Genomic DNA, 22,875 nt, shown 5'->3' with positions numbered 1-22,875 from the left:
ATAAAGAAGTTGACATACATATATTCTTGATATTCATGTGTAGCACTTCTAAATGCCAGTATGGGGCTTTGATTCTGTCTCTCCATTGGAGGACAATAAATATCAAATGTTTCAGGGCATTATTTTTATGAAATATTCAACGACAAATAAATCGCAAATGCCAAACATTATAAAGATAAATGTTAGTACATGTGTTGTTTACAAATCAATTAAATAGCCCACAAGTGCAACGTCTTCCCCTTCATGTCGAGCAATATTCCCGCAGCAAAATAAACCTTCCTCTCGGGTGAAATACGTTTAAAATGAATGAGCTGCTGGTAGATATTTGTTCTTTATAAACTGGGGAGCTGAAGGAACTACAACTCCCAGTTAATTTCATCATATGTTTGATTTTCAAAGGAAAATATCATTATTGATATCATGTAACACATTAAACTATACTTTTACTTAATCAGCACTCGAAGAATACTTCTACATGCTTTTATTTATTAACATATAATTTCCATGTAATTGACTATATTATAGCCTCTTCTCCATTATTTGACAATGTTGCAGACTTTGGTGTAGAATCTCGCGCAGATTCAGTTCACCTTCCAGTAACTATGACATTAAGAGTACCTGAAACACACCAACCCTCAAAAGAAAGGAATGATCAGGCTACTACATCTTCTTAAGTTTGTCTGGGATAATGACAAATCACAAAATTTTAGAGATCAGCTCTTTTCTGACCAAGTTCAAGATTTACTTGATAAATCAGTAAATACAGCATTGTCCAATATTGATGTAAGTATTAATTACTTAGTGGATGCCTTGAAATTAGCGGCCTCAGACATGCAAAAAAAGGTTAGAAATCCAAAGCTAAATCAATTGTGTAAATGGTATGATGCAGAATGTGAGGGTCTTAAAAAGAAAAGATGTAGGGCACTCAATAAATTCAGGAGATGTTAAGATAAGGACTCACTTAGAGAATATCATAACATAAGAAACAAATATATAGCTGTGTGCAAAGAAAAGAAACAAGAATATTTACATGATAAGCAACAATCCTTAGAAAATAACATTCATGACCCTAAACTATTCTGGTCAGAACTGAAAAGTCTAAGCAAACATCAAAAGGCAAATAATGTCAACATTAAGGATTGGTACATCTACTTTAAAGAATTATTTACTTTCACAGATACTGACCAGAGCCCTGAAAATCAGTTCCAGGATTCACAAGATAATACTCAGACTCAAACAGATACTCAGTTTGCAAATGATATACTGGATTCCCCTCTTACCAGAGATGAGATTTTAGAGAGTATACACCATCTTAAATGCAACAAATCACCAGGAATGGATCAGATTATTCCTGAGTTTTTTAAACATTCCTCAGATATCATTGCACCGTACCTTGAACTTATATTTAATGTTATATGAGAAAATGGAACTTTTCCTAGATGCATGGTCAATAGGGATACTTGTACCAATACATAAACAAGGTGATCTAAATAATATAAACAATTACAGAGGTATTCCACTGCTAAGTATATTTGGTAAACTATTCACAAACATAATAAATAAAAGGTTAGTGTTTTGGGCAGATACCCTCAACAAAATAAATGAAGAACAAGCTGGATTTAGAGAGGGCTATTCAACTATTGACAACATTTTTATCCTTCAAGTTTTAGTTAACAAATACCTCAGTGTCAAGGGTGGGAAACTTTATGTGCTCTTCGTTGACTTTGCCAAGGCATTTGACTCAGTGCAGAGACATAAACTATGGAACCTTTTAAGATCACATGGCCTCAGCTTTAAGATGAACAAACTATTAGGTAGCATTTACGAGAATATTAAGGTGTGTGTGTGAAACAATAATGAGATTTCAGAAATATTTATTAGTCAGTTAGGAGTAAGACAAGGGTGCCCATTTCTCTTTACTTTTTTCATAAATGAACTGGCTGTACAAATAAATACCAACTGTAATTATGGTGTTCAGCTCCATCCAGATATTCCACAGATATTTTTACTTTTATATGCAGATGATATTGCTCTCTTTTCATCAACAATCAAAAGACTGCAGTGTCAAATTAATGAACTTGAAAGTTACTGCAATAAATGGAAGCTAACAGTAAACATGAGTAAAGCAAAAGTTTTGGTATTTAAGAATGGAGGTCATTCAGCAAGTAAAGAATATTTGTCCTTTAAAGGACCAAAAATAGAAACTACAGGATTTTATAAATATCTTGGTGTTTACTTCAGTAGAAACTTGTCATGGCATAAACATTTGTATCAAGCTGCCTTACAAGTAAGAAAGGTCTTTGTAAGTATCCATAAGAGTTTGAAAGTTTTAGAAACCATTTCTTATCAATCATTCTTTAAAACATTTGATATTTTGTTGTATGGGGCAGAAGTCTGGGGTTTACAGCACTTTGATGTCATAGAAAAGATTCATTTATATGTTTGCAAAAAGTATCTAGGTGTTAAAATAAACACTTCCAGCTTGGTGGTGTATGGAGAATGTGGAAGATTCCCTCTCTATGTATATTCAAATATAAAAGTTATTAAATACTGGCTGAGACTTATTGACATGCCCTCATATAGATTGCCAAAAAAGTGTTATAATATGATAATAGTTTATGATAATAATGGGAAAAGAAACTGGGTTACAGGTGTTAGAGAATTACTTTTCAGTTGTGGCTTTGGTGATATTTGGCAAAACCAAAATGTGTATGCCAAATCAATGATTATACTTTCATTAACCCAGAGATTAAAGGATATTTATTTACAATCTTGGACTGCATCATTGACTTTAACAAACAAGTGCTCTTATTACAAAATGTTTACATCAGAAATAATTATGGAAGATTATTTATCAAAAGTTAATGTTAAAAAATTTCGAACGGCTCTTTCACGCTTTAGATTTTCTTCTCACGACCTTTTAATAGAAACAGGGCGCTATGCAAACATTCCTCGTGAAGAAAGAATCTGTAATCTATGTAGTTTAAACTCAGTAGAAGATGAATTTCATTTCTTATTTGTATGTCTAGTGTATTTACACCTTAGAGAAAAATACCTGCAAGCTTATTATTACAGGTACCCTAATATTATTAGATTTGTTACACTGCTGTCAAACACAAAAAGAAGTAGCTTACAAAATGTTTCCATGTACATATATTGTGTCTCTTTATACCGACAGAACTTTATGAAAGAATAATCTTAGCTGCTTGGTATTAGGAAACTATTCTGTATATACATTAAGTACACTTTTATAGATATTTGCCATTTGAATAAACTACAAACAAAAGAGTTAGAAATGGTATTTAACTATTAGGGTGTCATATGATATTGTTGGACGTGATATTACAAATGGTTTAGTATAGTTATATGTATATGAAATGATATGATGTGACATGACATGATGTGATATGATATGATAAGTGTTGTGGTGTGATATGATACATGAGGGGATATGATGCAATATGTTATGTGTATGATAGAAATTGGGTAAATACTGTTTTTTTTAGTGTACATAATATATGGCTTGCGGTCTTCCAGTGTTGAATAAATATTGATTGATTGATATGATATAAATTGGCATGGAATGACATGGCATAATATGGTATGATATGATAAGATATGATGGGACAAGCTATGAAATTGCTAATGTGTTGTGTGATATGACATGTTGAAATGTGATATAATATAGGTGTGATATATAGTACGATGGTATGTATGGTATGTTATGATATGATAATGGTATATGAAATAATACTATATAGTATGATCTTATAATAATGATACAATATGATATGATGTTATACAATATGTTGTATGATATAACAAGTTGTGATATGGTAAAATAGAAAGTATGAAATTACAGGGTATGGTATTGTACTGTATGTGTGAAATTATGTGACTGTGTTGAGATGCGATGTGGAATGACGTGAGGTGATTTGGTGAGATATGTACATAAATTATATAAAATTGTATATTCTTCAAATTGTACTATAGGCCTGTGGCCTCTTCAGTACGTGAAATAAAAGATTGAACATATAATTTCATTTGAAACATTTTATCAATAAATGAAGCTGCACGATACACAAGTGCTGATGGGTATCTTACACATACTGTCTTTTCGGCACTTCACGCGTTTCTCCCATCAAGCTGACACGCCGTGACATCGTTCAAAGCGGCGTTAATCCCAACTCACACACTCACTCAAAATGTAATACTTGATTTTGAAATGTGTTTGTAGCACGAGTCATACCATAAATACAACACATGAGTTGACCGATGCAATGTGCCCAGGTGGTAAAAGACACGTCTTGTACCTGTCATATGCTCCTGCGCTGTTTCCAAACGTCGTGTTGAATCCGTGAAAGATCTGACTGTTCGAGGGTTCAAGCGAACTGTGCCACCAGTAGTTGTCGTCCCGTTCGTAGAATACCACCAGATGCAGAGGAAGGCTTCCCGACTGGCGGATGAGGTAATGTGTAGGAACACTTGGGACAGTGATCCACTCCAAGGACAACAGGCGGGGATCAGGAGCGGTCACTTCATTCAGTACAATACCAAGGTCATTGAATTCTAGAAGGAGAGATTCCTGTGACAAAAAATATATCTTCAGCCTAAAATGTGTAGCTTGATAATCGATACACACATGTAATTGCTTCATAAAATAGAATGTTCCCAGTGATACAACCATGACTACAGTTGATATAGTGTTGAAGCTGTTCCTGTAACATGAGCAGCCACAATGCTGAAGAATCCTGACTTTCAGAAATATTGAAACGCAATTATCAGTTTCCTACGATGTGAATTCCGGGTGATAAGCGACTGGAGGCTCCACTATTTTATACGGTAGGACATCATTCATCATCCTATTTATTTAAATACTAATCTTCAAGCTGTTGCTATCTGCCTTGCACGCTGTATTTACTTTGTACTCATTGTATATCCCCCCATCATCTGCTCTTCGAGACTCTGATCTTCAGAATCTATATGATCAGCCCTGCATCATCATGGGAGATTTAAATGGGCATAACCCTCTATTGGGTTTGGTTTGTTGTTTAACGCCGCACTCAGCAATATTCCAGCTGTATGACGGCGGTCTGTATATAATCGAGTCTTGACCAGACAATCCAGTGATTCACATCATGAACATCGATCCACGCAATTGGGATAGATGACATGCATCAGCCTGACCACCCGATCCCGTTTGTCTCCTTTTACGACAAGCAAAGTGGCCTTTTACGGCAAGCATGGGTTGCTGAAGACCTATTCTACCCCGGATCTTCATGGGTCAGCATGGTTTGATGAAGACCTGTTGTACCCCGGATCTTCACAGATCCCCTCTGCAAATCCTTATATTCGTAAACCAAGGTTTAATAATGAATGCAAACAAGCAATGAATGCAAACAAGCAAAAACTTAGATGAAGTTAAGATTACTACTAGTGCCAAAGCAAGACGTGCATATAACCACAATAAGCGCCATTCTTGCAGGAACTATGTCTCCAAATTAATTTACGCACAACTGCGTACCACGTGTGGAACAAGGTTGAAAAATATAAGGCAAAGGTTATAAAAATCATCTGTATTAAAGAAGGTGATAAATTAACAACTGATAAATCTGACAATGCAAATAAACTTACGTCCCTGAGTTTGAGAGATATCAGAAACAGCAGGAAAATATAAAAGTTAATGTTGATTCAAACGGTGAAGATTGCAGTGAAGTATGTTCATTATATGAGCTACAAATAGAAGTACAAAACTGATCATTTCGTATGATTGGAATCCTTTGTTAAAAAGCTGTTGTAAATAAACAAGTAGTATGAATATAAATTTTCTTTGATCTTGCTAAAGTATGCTCTACTACCTGGAAGCATGGCAATTTAAAGGATTTTATATTATTGTGGTCGTTCACCTCATCTTATGTCACAGTTTTTACAGATATGCAATTACAAGTCCGAGAGGGTTCAACCTTGTCTGGCCATTATTATTATGTTTTTTAGATTGTTTAATATTAAAATGATTAGTCTTTCAAAGGTTTTAACTGATTCAGTAGATGGATCACTGTACGTGGATGATCTTAATATTTCTATTAATGATAAAAATATGCATACAATAGAGAGGCGGTTACAAATCTGTCTAAAAATTCACAAGTGGTTTCTTGAGAACAGATTTTCGAAATAAAAAAACTAATTGTATACATTTCTGCAGAAAATGTAAGTCGGATAAGGACCCTGAACTATTTTTGAATGGCACCAATATCAAAGTTGTAAAGGAGGCCAAGTTATTGGGACTTTGACAGCCATTTAACCTCTTTATATTAAATACCTCAAAGCCAATGCCTAAAGGTGATTTGTTGAAAGAAGTTTCTAATTCAGAGTGGGTAGGGGATCAGACAACCCTCTTACATAAGGAAGAGAATATATTGATGTCAACGTCTTTATTATTTTCCTCATAATTAAGAAGTTGACATCCATATATTCTTTTCCTTATGTGTATAAATTCTAAATGCCTTTCTAAGACCTAACCTCTTACGCTTGTACACGTCACTGATTCGTTCAGAACTTGATTACGGCTGCATCGTCTATGGTGGAGCATGTAAACGTAATTTACAAAAAACTAGATACTCTTCATCATCAAGGCCTCAGGCTTTGCCTTGGAACCTTTAGAACTTCTCCCATTCATAGGAAGCGGAGGAACTACCCATTGACCAACGCCGTCTGAAATTACCCTTACAATACAACACTAAATTATGTTCAAAACAGGCATATCCAGCTTTTGATTGCGTTTTTAATCCTCTTGACGAAGATATTTACAACAAGAAATCATCTCTTATCCGACTACGCGGAATCAGAATAAAAAGGCCATTTCATTTGCGCATATTGACCTTCAAGATATAGCCCTCATTCACAGTCAAGCATGTCCTGCTTGACTGTACTGATTTTTTTCCATCACAAGGGATACATATTTCACTATAAAACGGCCAAGAACCTTTCTATTAATGCTAATTCTCATGTATATTGTGCTTTTTAAGAGTGAGTGAGTTGGGTTTAACGCCGCTTTTAACAGTATTCCAGTTATATCACGGCGTGCCAGCTTAATGTGGGAGGAAAGCCCGAAGTGATGCAGGTCTAAGATGTTTACCACTTCGGTGAAACCCACGAGCACGGGTATGGTGCTGACAAACCTAGAAACATAATCGGGGCGAACCGGGATTCGAACCCACAATCAAAGGTTTCTGGCGTGCCCAAGGGACGCAACTCTGCACAGCAAATCGCTGCGCCTTAGACGACTGGGCCACCCGTGCCCCCCGCTTTTTAAGAGAAATAGAACTGATGCGGTATTCATTAAAGAACTTAAGTCTGAAAAAAGTTAAGGGTTTTTACCTTTTCTGACTTAAGTTTTAAGATTTGACTTAAGTAATATTGATGAACCGACTTAGGCTTAAGTTGTACCAATTTCTGACTTAAATCTTAAGACTGGGTAGGAGAAGGCTTAACTACAAGGTGTTTGACTTAAGTCAGTAAACAAAATGGCTGCCGTACCGCTAGGTCGTCGTTCGTTTCATCGAAGAAGACAAAGTCTTGTTGAATACAACGATGAGGAGTTAATACGGCAATACCGTTTAGATGGAAATGGCATTAGGTACGTAGCTAATTTAATAGCAGCTGACGTGGAGCCTGCAACTAACCTAAACCACGCACTTGATGAGATACAAAAGACGCTGATCACATTAAGGTACTTTGCAAGGGGAAAGTTTCAGTTGTGTAATGCAGATGATCAAGGTGTCACCCAGCCCACTATTTCCAGAGTTGTAAATCAGTGCATCACCAGTTGTCATCTGACAGGATTGTGAAACAGTTTGTCCGCTTCCCCCTGCAACTCGGGGACATTAGGCGTCACCAAACCAACTTTTATCACATTGCGAACTTTCCCGGAGTTGTCGGGGTGATCGATGGAACTCTCGTACAAATATCAGGCTCCAACCAAAAATGAAAATGAATATGTAAACAGACATCATTATCACAGTATAAATACGCAGCTTTTGACAGCGACGACAGAGTCATTGACGTTGCTGCTCGTTGCCGGGGATCGACACACGATTCACGTATGGTGACAAACAGCGGGATCTACCAGCTATTCGAGCGCAATGTTGTCCCCATCGGATGTCACCTTTTCGGTGACAGTGGTTATCCCTGCAAAAAGACCAGTGAAGATTTCGGGGTAGAATAGCTCCTCAGCAACCCATACTTGCCGTAAAAGGCGACTATGCTTGTTGTAAAAGGCGACTAACGGGATCGGGTGGTCAGGCTCACTGACTTCGTTGATACATGTCATCGATCCCAATTGCGTGGATTATTTTACTCGATTATTTTACAGACCGCCGTCATATAGCTGGAATATTGCTGAGTGCGGCGTAAAACAACAAACAAACAAACAAACAAAAACATACATCACCAGCAGCTGAAGGAACGGTATAAATTCTACTGCGGCACCGAGCAGGACGCGGAAGTTTCGTAAGTCCCCACGGTCCCTAGTATTGTGACTTTGGTTGCTGGCGATCTATAACCCTTTTTTATTTTGTGTTCTTGAACAATAACTTGACATCACTTGACGACATGATAGCCAATTACCCTCTTGGCTTGAACCATTTTGGATGAGCTACGAAGGCTCTGGTGTCCAATTTGACAATTTTCATGGCCCGGTAATATTGATGGAGAAAAATGTCTTTGCCCTGAATTACTTTTGCAACATGTTATGGTTTTAACATACCCCTTTGTCCCAGTCTGCTCCAAATACCCCAAGTGAGATGACATCTCCGGCCGAGCACAGGATACAGGGAGGTTCCGACTCATTGGCAGATAACAGGTGCTGCAGTACGGATGGTTCGATGACAAATATAGGAATACCATGATGTAAGCACTTGCTGGCGAATGTGTTGAGTAGTTCCTGTTTTAAAAAATATGATGAAACTCAATCACAGAGTAAGAAAAAACAATGTTACAAACTTTGTCTCAGTATGTGAACTTGTTGCATACTAAAGAAATAGAATTATTGACTTTCTTCTTACTTACGCCAGTTTTAATAGTATAGTATTGCCATCTTGAAGGCTTTCTTTTTTTTCTTTTTTGTTTGCTTTTATTACCATGGATACTAACCTCGCTTTTACAACAAACCATCCATGTGCACATGGTCAAGGACTTCTGATTTTGAATGTATTTTTCACATAATAGCATACTAAATAATATCCTTCATAAGACTTTCAATTTCAATGTTAACAAGAACTATCCCAACTTAGCATTCTTAGTTGATCTTATCACATTTGAATCGTGTGATTTGGAAATGAAACATTTCAAATTTAAGTTAAAAAAGTCATACACATTTTCTGAGGATCCATACATGTACATATAAGTTTCTAAAGACCATCCTCATAGACTCCACAGATGGTGCTATCTACACAAATAATTTGGAATAACCATTTTCTGCAAAGTACAATATTATCAAAATTCGTGAATGCCAATTCTTTTCTCTTGTTTTGCACAGGTAACTTACACATATCAGCAAACATAACCTTAAAATTAGAAGCGTTGTGAAATGTAAATGGCAAGTAACTTTACTGTTTTTCAAAACCTGATAAAACATTGTAGATCTAATTTCTTTTGATCATTTCCCCTCAATTTCTGTCAGTTTATCAAGATCTCAGTCAGGTCTTCTTGGTCTAAATGGATATAACATATTACAACCAACTGCCCTTTGGGTGGATCTTATCGTAGAACTTTAAAGTTGTACTCGTCTTCCAGTTCAGGTTTACTCATTACATGACCATCATCATAATATATATTCCTAACGAAAATAACACCCGCTTTAACCCAGCTTTCATTATAAAAAGATTTTCCATTCACAATAACCAAATTATCATTCCATAAAATTAGGTTAAATATATTATCTTTGTCAACAGTATTCTTCCATGAATTCAACAAATATTCATAAAATGATGGAACTAATACCTGAAGTTTAATCCCCCTACTCTATTAAAAGGCAAATCAAGGATAATTTTCCAACAACCTTTCGTTGAAAAAGATCTTGGAATCCATGCAAGACATAGGGATTTACACATATTATCAAATTTAAATACTGATGCTTCTCCATTATCACTCGAGTTTATTTAAGTAGTTATTTTACCCTTTTCTCGTTTATAATTCCAAATAAACTTAAGTGATTCAGCATTTATTTCCTATCTTATTGAGTATAGTACTTGCATCCTACTACTTCGATATATTCATCTAGAGCAGCCTTTTCCTTTAGAAAGTAAAGCCCTCCATATATCGTTAGATTTCTAAATTTGTGGTCTTAGATTATTTGCAGCCAAGATATTATTATTTCGAATCAGTTAAATACTGAGACACTTAACTCCATTATATACAACTTCCACTAATACATTTTCCTTGTGGGAGATTCTGAATTAGCATGGTACTACTTAGCTAGGATCGATTTTGAAACCAGTTACCTTTCGAGTTCGATAATAATATTCAAAAGCTTTTTCAACTGATTTCATATATTTAAGAGTTAAGTTGGTATCGTCAGCAAAATAGATCATTCTTTATTACCTATACAAATTCCTCGTATATCATTATATCATTACATAATTTTATATTGAAGGCTTCTAATCATGTAATAAATATATATGGGCTTAAGGGACAGCCTTAAAACCAAAAAACACATCTTTGGTCCAAAATTGAACTTTTCAAAACATTTTTCCCTAAAATCAAAAGCCTTTTGAAAATCTGAAGACACAATAATACCTTCTTCAGAATCATCATACATTTCCAACAGATCTGACAAACATCTAATATCCTCCCTAATATATCTGCCTTTAATGAACCCAATTTAAGAATATGAACTGGCAAGAGATACTTTAGTCTATTTGTAACAGCTTTGCAATTATTGTATAATATACATGTAACAATGTAATTGGTCTCTTGTTTTCAATCATTGACGTGTCTTTTCCGTGTTTATCTAAAAGTGTAATAATTCCTCTTTTTGAGATATTGTTAACTCTCATGTTTGGAAGAAATGGTTGACATAATTAAAGAATGGCTTTTAGAGATTTCCACAAAATATAACACAAAAAACTCTGCAGACACGCCGTGACATCATGGGGACTTGTTACTTTTAATGTTACACAATGAATGTCTTAAATCATTTTCTGTGAGATTTCCTTTTGCACCTCAGTCAGTTTCAAATTCAGTTTCTGTTGTGAATATTGATCTTTATAGAAGATATGAAGTTGGTTGAACATTTCAATTGCATCCACTTTTGAGTTTTAATTTGTGTTATCTTTCCTATATTATTTTTACTCTTTTCACCTTCCTCAAATTAATTACTTCTCATTCTAATAAAAGAACCTTATGCGTTTTAATAAATATATCTTCCGATTCATTGTGTGCTTTCACATATTGCTGCTGTAGTGTTTCATCTTTACTTCACACCAGTTCGGGGTTAAGAACTGACAATTGTTTAGTCACTTCTCTTCCCTTCCAATGTCTGGCTTTTATTTTGTCTTCAGAATAAGTCATTGAAATTGGCATTATTTTTTACTTTATCCATTCCCAAACAGGAACAAGGAGAATAACTCTGTTTCCACTATATCGTGTTTACCCAAACCAAGGTTGTTGTAACTTCAAAAAGTGCTAAATTATAAAAAAATTATAATCGGTCTCTGTCTCGTTTTTTGTTAAGACAATAGAAGAGTAGATTGAACCCGAGCTGATTCTTGCTGCAAGTTTTTCTTCAGTAGAGTTGACGCCTCTTAGAGGCGGACCTGTGTTCTGATTTCAGTTATGGGATTATGAATAAACTCAATAGATTTTTTTCATTTCGTTGTACTCGCGGGACATTAATTTTCTGTTTTTCTGTATCTCCAGGACCCTTGTTTTCAGCGTAATATCGTCAGAGCCAGTGTCTGGTTCATGCTTGTCCTCGTCCGCCATGTTGGTTAAAGTTGTCTCTGTTCATCAGTTTTTTTCTGGAGTACTGGTCTGATTACCAGGGGGATCATGTAGTTTGTGGCTGTGCTCCCCCATTATTTGGCTGGTTATCAGTGTCAACGTTATAAGGGTGTTGCCGCTCACACAGTCTCGCACTTGTGTAAGGCTTACTTAAGCAAGTGTCAAAATATTTTTAAAAAGCAGCAAAGCACTATTACTATGAGAAGAACAGCATATACGGAACCGCAAAAGAAACGTCACCCCAATTAACATTTCATGAAAAGTTGTCATTTAAATATCTGGGTTATGTCAAAGTTTCTAAAGGTTAACATTACCTTCTGCTGAAAAATGAAATTTGATGATAAAGAACAAAGCAGATGACAATAAAACCGATCGCGCAAACGCATCACGGCAACAGCTATTGTCACCCGATGCACGTGAGTTCCGTGCAAATTGAAATGCACATGCATTTGCTCAGCAACGGTACCAGACCACCAACACTACAGATGACAGACCACGTAGTGGAAAACGAAGGGACACCACCCGACGTGAGGATGATCGTCAGATTGTGCGACAGCATCTTCAAGATCGCTTTGTTACTGCTGCGGAAACTGGGGACAAACCAGCGACACATTAGTGCGTCGACGATTGACGAGCAGACACCTCCACTTTCACAGGTCACACGGAGGACCCATTCTGACATCACGTCATCGTCTTCAGTGGGCAACACAGCACCAGCATTGGCGCCACCAGAAGTGGAGAAGAGTCCTCTTCTCAGACGAGACCCGTTACTGTATCTCATCAGCAGATGGTAGAAAGAGAGAGAGAGAGTCTGGCGACGCAGTGGGGAACGTTATTCGGATGCTTGTGTTGTTGAGAGAGACTCGTGGGGTGGTCCGAGCATCATGGTGTAGGGTGGAATTGGTCTTGCACAGAGGGTCGGCCCTGTGGTCTTCCAGAACATCGTTCCAGGGAGAGGCAATGGTGTCACAGCAGCTCGGTACATTGATCAAGTCTTGAGACCACACGCCATACCTCATTCGGCGGCACGTCGCAGCAACCACGAGTTTCAGCATGATAACGCCCGTGCCCACACTGCGAGAGCAACAAGAGACTTCCTCCAGCAGAATGGTATCAGAACCATGCAATGGCATGCCCTCAGTCACCATTTAAATCCCATTGAGCACCTGTGGAACGAGATTCAAAGACAGCTGAATGACGTCCGACCAAGGCCGACAACTACAGCTGAACTGTGTCAGGCGTTCCTCAGAGTGTGGGCACAAGTGCCTAAAGGCCTTCATCAACCGCCTCATTCCATGTATCGAAGTTACATGGCAGTCATCCATTGTGTTGCCTTTTGTGATTGTAATGCTTATCCTGTCTATTCAGCACAATTTGTGTATTGTTCATTGATCTTGTGGTTTGTTTTTTACTGATTTGACAATGTAATTCTATACGTACCAATTTCTGCGTTTCAATTTGGGAATCACCATGCAACGGCAAACGGGGGCTCATCCGGGATCTGAACTCAATTTGCTGAAAAGAAAACATTTTTAGTGGGAAATTTGTCAATGTCCAGTGTATCTACATATCATTGGAAGGGGTTATTGTGGAATCAGTAACTATAACATGAAGCTTGAGACATTTCTTAAGTCTCCAAGTGAGGACCAAATCAGGTCAGCTACAGCCAAGACTAGAGGTCAGTGGGATATGAATGTACATATATTATTATTTCATTATTATTGTAACATAGCTTTATGTAAAAAGCTATGAGTGGCAGCTTCTGAAATTGTATAATATTGAGCTTTTGCCGTGCAGTGGTCAAAGGCGAGTGCAGTTGATCATTTCCATTCCATTCACCAAAGACTCGTATACAGATGTTGTTAGATTCTCTCAAATGCTTGCTTGTATGGATGGCACACGCATACCAATATTGTGACTCACAGAATGAGAAAAAATAAGCGTTCAGGCGGTCTATGACTACAACTAAAAAACATAAAAATAATAATGATATCATAAGCATTGATTGATTTGGACACGGTGACATGCATCAACCAAGTCAGCAAGCCTGACCGCCCGATCCCGTTAGTTTCCTCTTACGACAAGCATAGTCACCTTGTACGGCAAGCATGGGTTGCTGAAGACCTATTCTACCCGGATCTTCACGTGTCTATAGATCAAGTTTAAATGAATCCGTGTTATACAAACAAATATTGACACATATCATTTTAACTCTCAGGGTAAACTCCTTGTTTACTGCATTAATGATTTTGACAATGACCAGTGGTGCCACGTCTATAACCAATCATCATTAATGGTCCGTCATGAGCAGATATTATAATTTGTCTGCCGATGCTACCAATAGGCCAATAAGGTCTCAAGGTGTTGTTATCAAAAACTGTTGCTCTATTATTGATTATATTACTTTCGTTACGAACGATTAATGAAAACAGAAACAAAATGGTGAATATTTCATGTGACTATTGACACAATAACAAGTTGTACAAACGCACTTGTAAATAACGAACCATGTATTGTCTTACAATTGCAGTTCCATGCATAAATAACATATACGAAATATTTAGACAGTATGTTCATTTGAAAAATCGAACTTCGAAGAACGGAAGGTCCGGGGTTCGATGCCCAGCCGCGTCATACCAAAAGACATTGAAAGATGGTGCTTGTTGTTACCCTGTCTGGGGCTCGGCACTAAGGGGCTAAAACAGGGACCGGTCAGGTCGGAGTCAGTATACTGTGTCAGATTATTTATGTTAAACTACGGCTTTGTATCTCAGTATGCTAGCACTATAAATCGGCATCAGTTCGGACGAGTACAAGCAGCCACACACGCAAATGTTGCATGCACGTTGCTATATATAAAGTGCAATAAACTCAATTTCATCTCACATCACCTAAGAAATATGCGACGAATGGGAGTTGTTTATCATATAATAAAACACTGGAGGGAGAATAAACCATGGTTTAGTTCCCAGCTAGCTCAAAATCTCATTTGTTTTAGCTCAAATGCATTCAGCTGTCACGCAGGTGTTAATTGGCTGAACAACGGGGGGTTGTAGTATAGTCTGTTCTATCTCCTGACAGAAGACATAGTTTGTATGAAAAATAATAAATGTCTGTACACAATTTATAAAGACACATAAAAACAAATGACTCATTAAAGGTCAGGAACTCCATGGGAGGCAGCATCCAGATAACACTTGGTATTTTCTTGTACAGTATATAACTGGAATCACTTCTTCTCTTGCACGCTTCTTCATGTTGCTTATAAAGGCCACAATGTCTACTTTTGACCGGTCTGCGTGATGGTTGTGGAGGTACTTAAACTTATCTAGCATATCTGCAACGTCATTCTTCGTGTTCAGCGTGGCTGGACATCCAGTGGTATGATGTACACATCTCCAATATGTCGTGTCTTTGTGGCTGGTTTCTTTTGTATTGATAGTCAGCATGAGCCAATATTCTACCACCCTTAGTGTTAGGAATATACTGGACCTTCACTCGAGCGTTTGCCATATTGGTTCGGACCTACACTTACTAACTTATATTGGAGATTTTCCGTGCGCTTTCCGACTTCAGCGTATTTCGCACACGGACCCGGCCAGGCCATTTAATGTGTTTCCGAAAGGGGAAAAAGTTGTTTAGCAATCCAGTGGGGTTGTTTTAGTGGTTGCTTATATAGAATTTTGGAAATTTTGAGATTTGGAAAGAATGCCAAGAGGGTTGGGGGGGCGAACTAAGGTACCTGAGTATGGAAGTTTGTTGATTCGATTATGTGGTTTGGTTTTGGTAGTTTTTGGGGGGTTTAAATGCGAGTTATTAGTCCTGTTTTGAGTAAGTATATGCCTAAGGCTTTGAATTTGTCTATTTTATTTTGTGGGTTTAGGATTGCTTCTAGAGTAAGAGCCTTATTTAGATTGAGGGTGGTTTGTAGTACAGTTCGGTGTGTTAGGAAAGTGGATGAGTGCGTGTTCTGGGGTTTCTTGTTGTTTGCAATGTGGACAGGTTCCTGTTGCGTGTTTTTTTTTTATTTTGAGGTGGTTATTTAGGTTGGTATGTCCTGTTTGGAGTTTAGTGATTACTCTGTCGATTGTTTTGGACGGATGTAGAATTTTGTGGTTTGGTTAGGTTTTTTTTTAAGAACTTTTGGATTTGGCTATTTGAGTTTAGATATAAGTTATGCCAATTTTTGGTGATTTTTGTTTGTTGACACTTTTATTTTCTGATTTGGAGATGGGTAGGTTTAAGCTTATTTCTGGGATTTTAAGGGATAGTTTAGCTGCTTTATTGGCGTTTTCATTGCCGTATATTACTACGTGGGCGGGGATCCAAATGAATACTATTTGTTTGCCTGCCTTAGTTAAACTGAGATTTTTAGTATTTGATTTATTAGTTTAGAGCGGTTTTGGGTGTTTTTATTTTGGGGGGTTGTAGTCCACTGAACGAGTCGGTAAGTATTAGGATTTTTTGTTGTTTTTTAGATTGTTGATTATGAAGGGCTGAGTCCATGCCCATTAGTTCGGCCGTGAATATTGATTGATTGTCTGGGAGTCGGTAGGATTGTGTGGCTTTAGTTGGTTGTGTGATGTGGACTCCGAAACCTGTGTGTTTGGAGATCGGATCTGAGGATCCGTCTGTGTAAATGTGACACCAATTTGGCCAATTTTCATGTATGTATGCTAGTGTGGTGGTTTTTGCTATGTTTGGGTCGGTTTGTTTATTTATTGTGCTAGCTAGTGTTATATCTATTTTGGGTGTTTTAAGTTTTGGGGTGGACATATTTGATTTTTTACAGTAGAGGGTGTTTTCGAGCTAGGGCTTGGTTTTGGGGGCTGATATTTTTGTTTATTAGGTTTTGGATGAGGGGGTTGGATTGAGACGCGGCCCCGAAATTTAGGGTTAGATGTTCCATACGAAGATTTAGTGGCATTTCTCCTGTTAAGGCCTGGAGTGAAGTGTAGGAGGTGCCATGTTGAGTGCGTGTTATTAGTTTTAGAACCTGATATTGGATTGAGTCTAGTTATTTGCTTAGGGATTGGTTTAGGGTGTTGTATATGGCACAGCCGTAGTCTATTTTAGATCTAATTAGTGATATATAGAGTTAGAGGAAGGTGTCTTTTGAGACCCCCCAGTTTGAGCCAGTTAGGCATCTCAGCGTATTTAGATCTTTGCTACATTTAGTTATTAGGTTATTTATGTGAGCGTTCCAGGAGAGATGTTTATCGAAAATTAGTCCTAAGAATTTGGTTTGTTTTAGGAATTGGATTGGTTTGTTGTTTAGCTGGAGTTTTGGGGAGGCGAGTTTAATGTTTTTGTGTTTAAATACTATTCCTTTAGTTTTTTCCTAGTTAAGGGAGAAGCCCCATTTGTCAGCCGATTGCTGTATTTTGTTTAGAGATTTTTGAAGTAGGTTTTGGACCATTTTAATGCTTTTTGTGCGGATCCAGAGGGCTCCATCATCCGCGAATTTAGATGTGTTATTTTAGGGGATAGGCCCTCGAATAGATCATTTATCATTATATTGAAGAGTGTGGGGCTGAGGATACTGCCCTGGGGAGTGCCATTTTCTATGGGACATTGCTCCGATAGCGTTTGGTCTATACCCACGGTTATTTTACGATTGTTTAGGAAGTCCTGGATGTAGTTAATTATTTGACCTTTGAGTCCTATTTTTTGTAGTTTTTGTATTAGCCCGTCGTGCCATACCATGTCATATGCTTTGGAGAAGTCTAAGAAGATGCCTGTAGTATATTGTTTGTTGAGTTGTCCTGTTTTAATGTCCTGCTCTAAACGGGCGAGGTTATCTAAGGTTGAGTGGCCAGGGGTGAAACCGCTTTCATCTGGGTTTATGATGTTATTTTGAGTTAGGTGATGTTGTTGTCTGTTTTTAGCCATAGATTCCATTACTTTACATAAGTTTGAAGTTAAGGAAATTGGTCTATAAGAGTTGGCCTGATTAGCTGGTTCATTAGGTTTAGGGATTGGTATGACTAAGGCCTGTTTCCAGGGAATAGGTACTTGTCCGTTTTGATAGATGAGATTGTATAGTTTAAGTAGTGCCTGGAGTAGTTTAGGGGGGAGTTTTTTAATTTTTTGGTAGGAAGTTAGGTCCAATCCTGGGGCTGTGCCCTTTTCCCTGTTTTGGATGACGTAGAGTAGCTCCTCCATTGTGTAAGGGTGGTTTATTTCTAGGTTGTCATTATTTGGTTCTTTGGTGGATTTGTTTTCTGTTTTAAGTTTATCTTGAAATTTTTGGCTAAAGTTGTTGTTACTGCTCACGGCCGAAAAGTGGTTGGCGAGGTTATTTGCCTTTTCGGCGGGGTTTGTTGATTTATTAATGTTTGGTGTTTTTTATGACGTTTTAAGCCTCTAATGGCGTGGATTTTGCGCCAGACCGTTCTGGCGTCTCTACGGTTATTTTTTTCTTCACAGAATTTTTTCCAGTTTCTGGTTTTAGATATTTTGACTAGACTTTGAACTTGGTGGTTTAGTTCGTGAGCTATTTTTAGATGTTTATAGTCGCGTTTGGCTTTATTGAAGGCTAATTTACGTTTACGTCTAGTTTGTTCTATTTCCCCGTTCCACCACGGTACCGTAGGTTTGCCTGTTTTAGTTGTTTTATAAGGGATGGAGGTTTTGGCTGCTTTTATTATGTAATCTGTTAGGTTTTTATAGTAGATTTCTGGATCATTATTTTCTAATTCGTTTAAATTAGCCTGATTGCAGATCTCTTGAAATTGGTCCCAGTTAGCTTGGTTATAACGGAATTATGGTTCTTGATTTTCTGTTTGTATTGGTACGTTTTATCTCCTATGGTTATGTTTATGGGGAAGTGATCACTACCCAGTGGGACATTGTGTACTTCCCATTGAGTACTTTGGGCTAGATCTGTTGTGCATATAGTTAGGTCGATAGCCGACAATTTTTTGGTTAATCTTATCATACCTCGTGGGTTGGTTGTTATTTAGGAGTACTAGGTCGTTTGTTTCTATCCATTCGGATATTAGTTTGCCATGATTATCTATTTTATCATTTATGCTCCAGGTAGGATGGTGAGCGTTAAAGTCTCCTAGGAATAAAGTGGATTTGTTGCTTATTTGGAGCAGCTTATTTAGATCCTCAGGTTGGACTTTTTGTTCTACCCAGTGGTATATATTAATGATGTTTATCTTTTTGTTATTTAATGTGATTTGAAAGCCGTTAGCTTCTATGTTTGGCGTGTCTATCTTTATTTCTTCGTAGTTTATATCTTCCCTGTTAAATATTATTAGTCCTCCTGCGGCTCTACCTGTTTCGGGTTTGGCTCGGTCAGTTCTAACTGAGTTATAGTTTGGTAGTGTGAATTTGGATTTTTTAGGGGAATTTAGTTTCCTGAATACAAGCAATATGTGGGCCTGTATCTCGTTTAAATTTAGCTTTTAGTTGAGGGTGTGTCTGTGTCTGTGTGGGCATTGGTTTGAAAGTGAGGTGTGTTTGATGGATTTGCAGTAGATGCACCAGGGTGAGCATGTGCATGGGCAGTCTGTTTGTGCGCATTTTTTACATTTAGGGTTTTGAAATGTGCATTGGGAGACTGTGTGGTTATATTTGAGGCAGTTGGAACATTGTTTGACCTGTTTTATATAGGATTTGACTTCTAAGTTAGTGTGGGCTCCGAAGGATATGTGTTTAGGGGCTTCGGGAAATCTAGCGGGGTTTTTAAGTTGATGATAACAATTGAGGTTGGGACCGATTTTCTGTTTCTAGTTGATGTGATTCTGCGGGTACTTGTGATTTGAGGTTGAGGGTTTAGGTCTTTGTTTACGTTTGCTTCTAGGAGGTAAAGTTCTAAATCTTCAGTTGTTTCTCTTGGATTGACTCTAATTACGCCTCGTGTGTATTGCTGCCAGTTTGATATTTGTTTGATTACGGTAACGTGGAATATTTGAGTTATTTTATTGGCTGCCATGAAGGATTCTTGGTTATGGAACATTATTTGGTATCCTTTGTTGGCTTTTTTATTGTTGCTGTAGTTTATCTTTTCTCGTTCGAACCATAGTCCTATTTTGTCTATTGAAAGTTCATGTGTGATTTTCGTGCCTGAACCTGCGGAGAAGAAGTAGAGGACGAAGGTGGTGAGGAAGGCAGCCGGGAAGGGTATGGGCGATGGAGGTGGAGTGGATGTGTCGAGTTTGCGTTTTTTCGGGTTGGTGTTTTGAGGTTGCGAGTTTGCTGGTTTGGTGGGGGTGGTGTACTTACTTACTTACTTTGGAGATTTAACGTTCGCTTTCCGACTGATGCGTATTTCGCACATGGGCCCGGCAAGGCCATTTAATGTGTTTCCGAAAGGGGCGAAGGTGGTCTGTGCAACCCAAGAGGGGGGTTTTAGGGGTTGCTTATATAGAATTTGGGAATTTTGAGATTTGGAATAGATGCCGATGGGATTTGGGAGGAGAACTAAGGAAGCTGGGAATGGTGGATGTTTGTTTGTTTATGTGATTTTGATTTGGTAGGTTATTGTGTTTTTAGATGCGTTTTATTAGTTCCGTTTTTATTAAGAATACGCATAAGGCCTTGAAGTTTTCTAGTTTATTTTGTGGGTTTAGTATTGCTTCTAGAGTTAGAGCCTTGTTTAGATTGAGGGTGGTTTGTAATGCGGTTCGATGTGTTAGGTAGTGTGTGCAGTGGATGAGTGCGTGTTCTGGGGTTTCTGGTTGTTTGCAGTGTGGGCAGTTACCTGCAGTGTGTTTTTTAATTTTTTTTAGGTGGTGTCCTGTTTGGAGTTTAGTGATTACTCTGTCGATTTTTTTGGATGGATGGAGAATTTTTGGTTTGGTTAGTGGTTTGCTGAGCACTTTTTTGATTTGGCTTTTTGAGTTTAGATATAGGTTATGCCATTTTTTTGTGCTTTTTTGCTTGTTTACCCTTTTAATTTCTGATTTTGAGATGGGTAAGTTTAAGCTTATATCTGGGATTTTGAGGGATAGTTTAGCTGCTTTATCGGCGTTTTCATTACCGTATATTCCTACGTGGGCGGGTATCCACAAGAAGGTTATTTGTTTGCCTGCCTTAGTTAGGTCGTTGGAAGTATTTGATTTATTAATTTAGGTCGGTTTTTGGTATTTTTGTTTTGGAGGGCTTGCAGTCCACTTAGGGAGTGGGTAAGTATTAGGATTTTTTTTTTTTTTTTGATTATTGATTATGGAGGGCTGAGGCCATGCCCATTAGTTCTGCCGTGAATATTGATTGGTTGTTTGGGAGTCGGAAGGATTGCGTGGTTTTAGTTGGTTGTGTGGTATGGACTCCGAAACCTGTGTGTTTGGAGGTCGGATCTGAGGATCCGTCCGTGTAAATGTGACACCAATTTGGCCAATTTTCATGTACATGTATGTATGCTAGTGTGGTAGTTTTAGCTATGTTTGGGTCGGTTTGTTTATTTATTTGGCTAGCTAGGGGGTGGTGTGTTTCGTTCATGTTGATATACCTAGTCACTTTAAGATACTAACCACAACACAACTAGGTTACAGGTGTTCACTCAAAATTCAAGTGTCAGGTGCGCTAATAACAACACAACACTCGATTGGTTATCAAAACTTTTCTCGGTGACAGGTGTTCAATCAAAGTTCAACTGTCAAATGCTATCTTCAGCTTCTAAGCTTTAAAACCTACTTGCGTTCATCCGTCAGGAACTGACTATAATCCCATAGCCCTAATCCCCTTAATCCTCCCGAACTTCAGTTTTGAGCTAATTTGGAAGACCCCAAATCCTGAGGGGCCCAGCCCCGATTAGTTTATTGTTTTATTGTCTCTGCAGTGTTTTATTGTACGATAAACACGACCACGACTCGTTTATTTCTTATATGAGATGTCAACATAATGTAAGTCTCTCTAAGGATGTTGATAAAATGCACAAGCTTTAAAAAATATTTATCTTAATTTTAAAAAGGATGACTCCCTGAATAGAATCAACAGGAGGGTTAAGTTTGGTATTTTCCGCATATTTTCACAATCCTCGCGTCGATTATCTGTACCATTTCTCCAAATTACGATTCTCGTATATCTTCCTCGTTTATGTGCGTAGGCCAGCTACATCTATGGGGAACAGCTCATGAGACATTTCCCGCTCAAAACTAACGTCATCCAATTTACGAGGTCATCAATTTTCGAGCGCATGTTTGAATCTCCAAAGATGATTTCGTGATAGAACAATTTTGTCGTCAAATAAACCACACTTTGATCTTGATTGTTCATATTGATTGATCGCGTATATGCACATGAAGCACAAGACGTTAAAATGGCACGTGACGGGAGAGATTCTCGACGTTTTTTGTGGACCTATGGTAACATGTATCAGTCATCGTTGATCAATGGATCCATCTTTGAAAGGGGAGTATAATGATCTGTAAAATAGATTTAAGAATTGATTTTCACTTTGTGTGAGTTCATTGAAATGTGAACCTTCATAGAGAGATGGTCCAACTATAGAAGTCGGAACTTGCGATGACATAAATACAATGGCTCTCACCCTGAGCTGGTTTAAACATATTTTTATTTTAAAAGAAATCTGGATCGGTAAACAAGCAAATCTTGCTTATAAATACCTCTCCAGGTAATAACTTTACAACAGCTGGTGATATATATCATTATATGTAAGATAGTGCTAAACATAAACATACTAAATGCACAAATGAAATATATGAAGCCAATACAAGTTGTGTCTGTGAAATAAGATAATGCAGTTTTCCATTACTATTTGTATAAAATTAAGCTACTCGAATCTTTTGCTTTTGACAATGAAATCGTGAACTGATTTAAGAATACTCTGACTTCAATAATATAGGGTCGAAATGATCAGAAACAACGTTTCTGTATCTATTCGTGCTTGGGAATTCCTAGGGG

The 22,875-nt window shown here is 37.7% G+C and overlaps 1 protein-coding gene across 1 annotated transcript in view; it reads right to left on the bottom strand.

Moving 5' to 3' along the window:
- Positions 1 to 22,875, bottom strand: part of LOC124113518 (ribitol-5-phosphate transferase FKTN-like) — a 37,857-nt gene that overhangs the window by 6,000 nt on the left and 8,982 nt on the right. Inside the window, exons 2-4 of the mRNA XM_046473903.2 lie at positions 13,441 to 13,515; positions 8,765 to 8,941; positions 4,314 to 4,585 (exon numbers count right to left, since the gene is read on the bottom strand). Of these exons, the coding sequence (XP_046329859.2) occupies positions 4,314 to 4,585; positions 8,765 to 8,941; positions 13,441 to 13,515 (524 nt within the window). The remainder of the gene's footprint in view (positions 1 to 4,313; positions 4,586 to 8,764; positions 8,942 to 13,440; positions 13,516 to 22,875) is intronic.

Source organism: Haliotis rufescens, unplaced genomic scaffold (assembly GCF_023055435.1).
Source record: "Haliotis rufescens isolate VD_foot unplaced genomic scaffold, xgHalRufe1.0.p SCAF_24, whole genome shotgun sequence".
Lineage (NCBI taxonomy): Eukaryota > Metazoa > Mollusca > Gastropoda > Lepetellida > Haliotidae > Haliotis > Haliotis rufescens.
The sequence above is the reverse complement of the archived record's forward strand: the minus strand, read 5'-3'. Positions and strand labels throughout refer to the sequence as shown.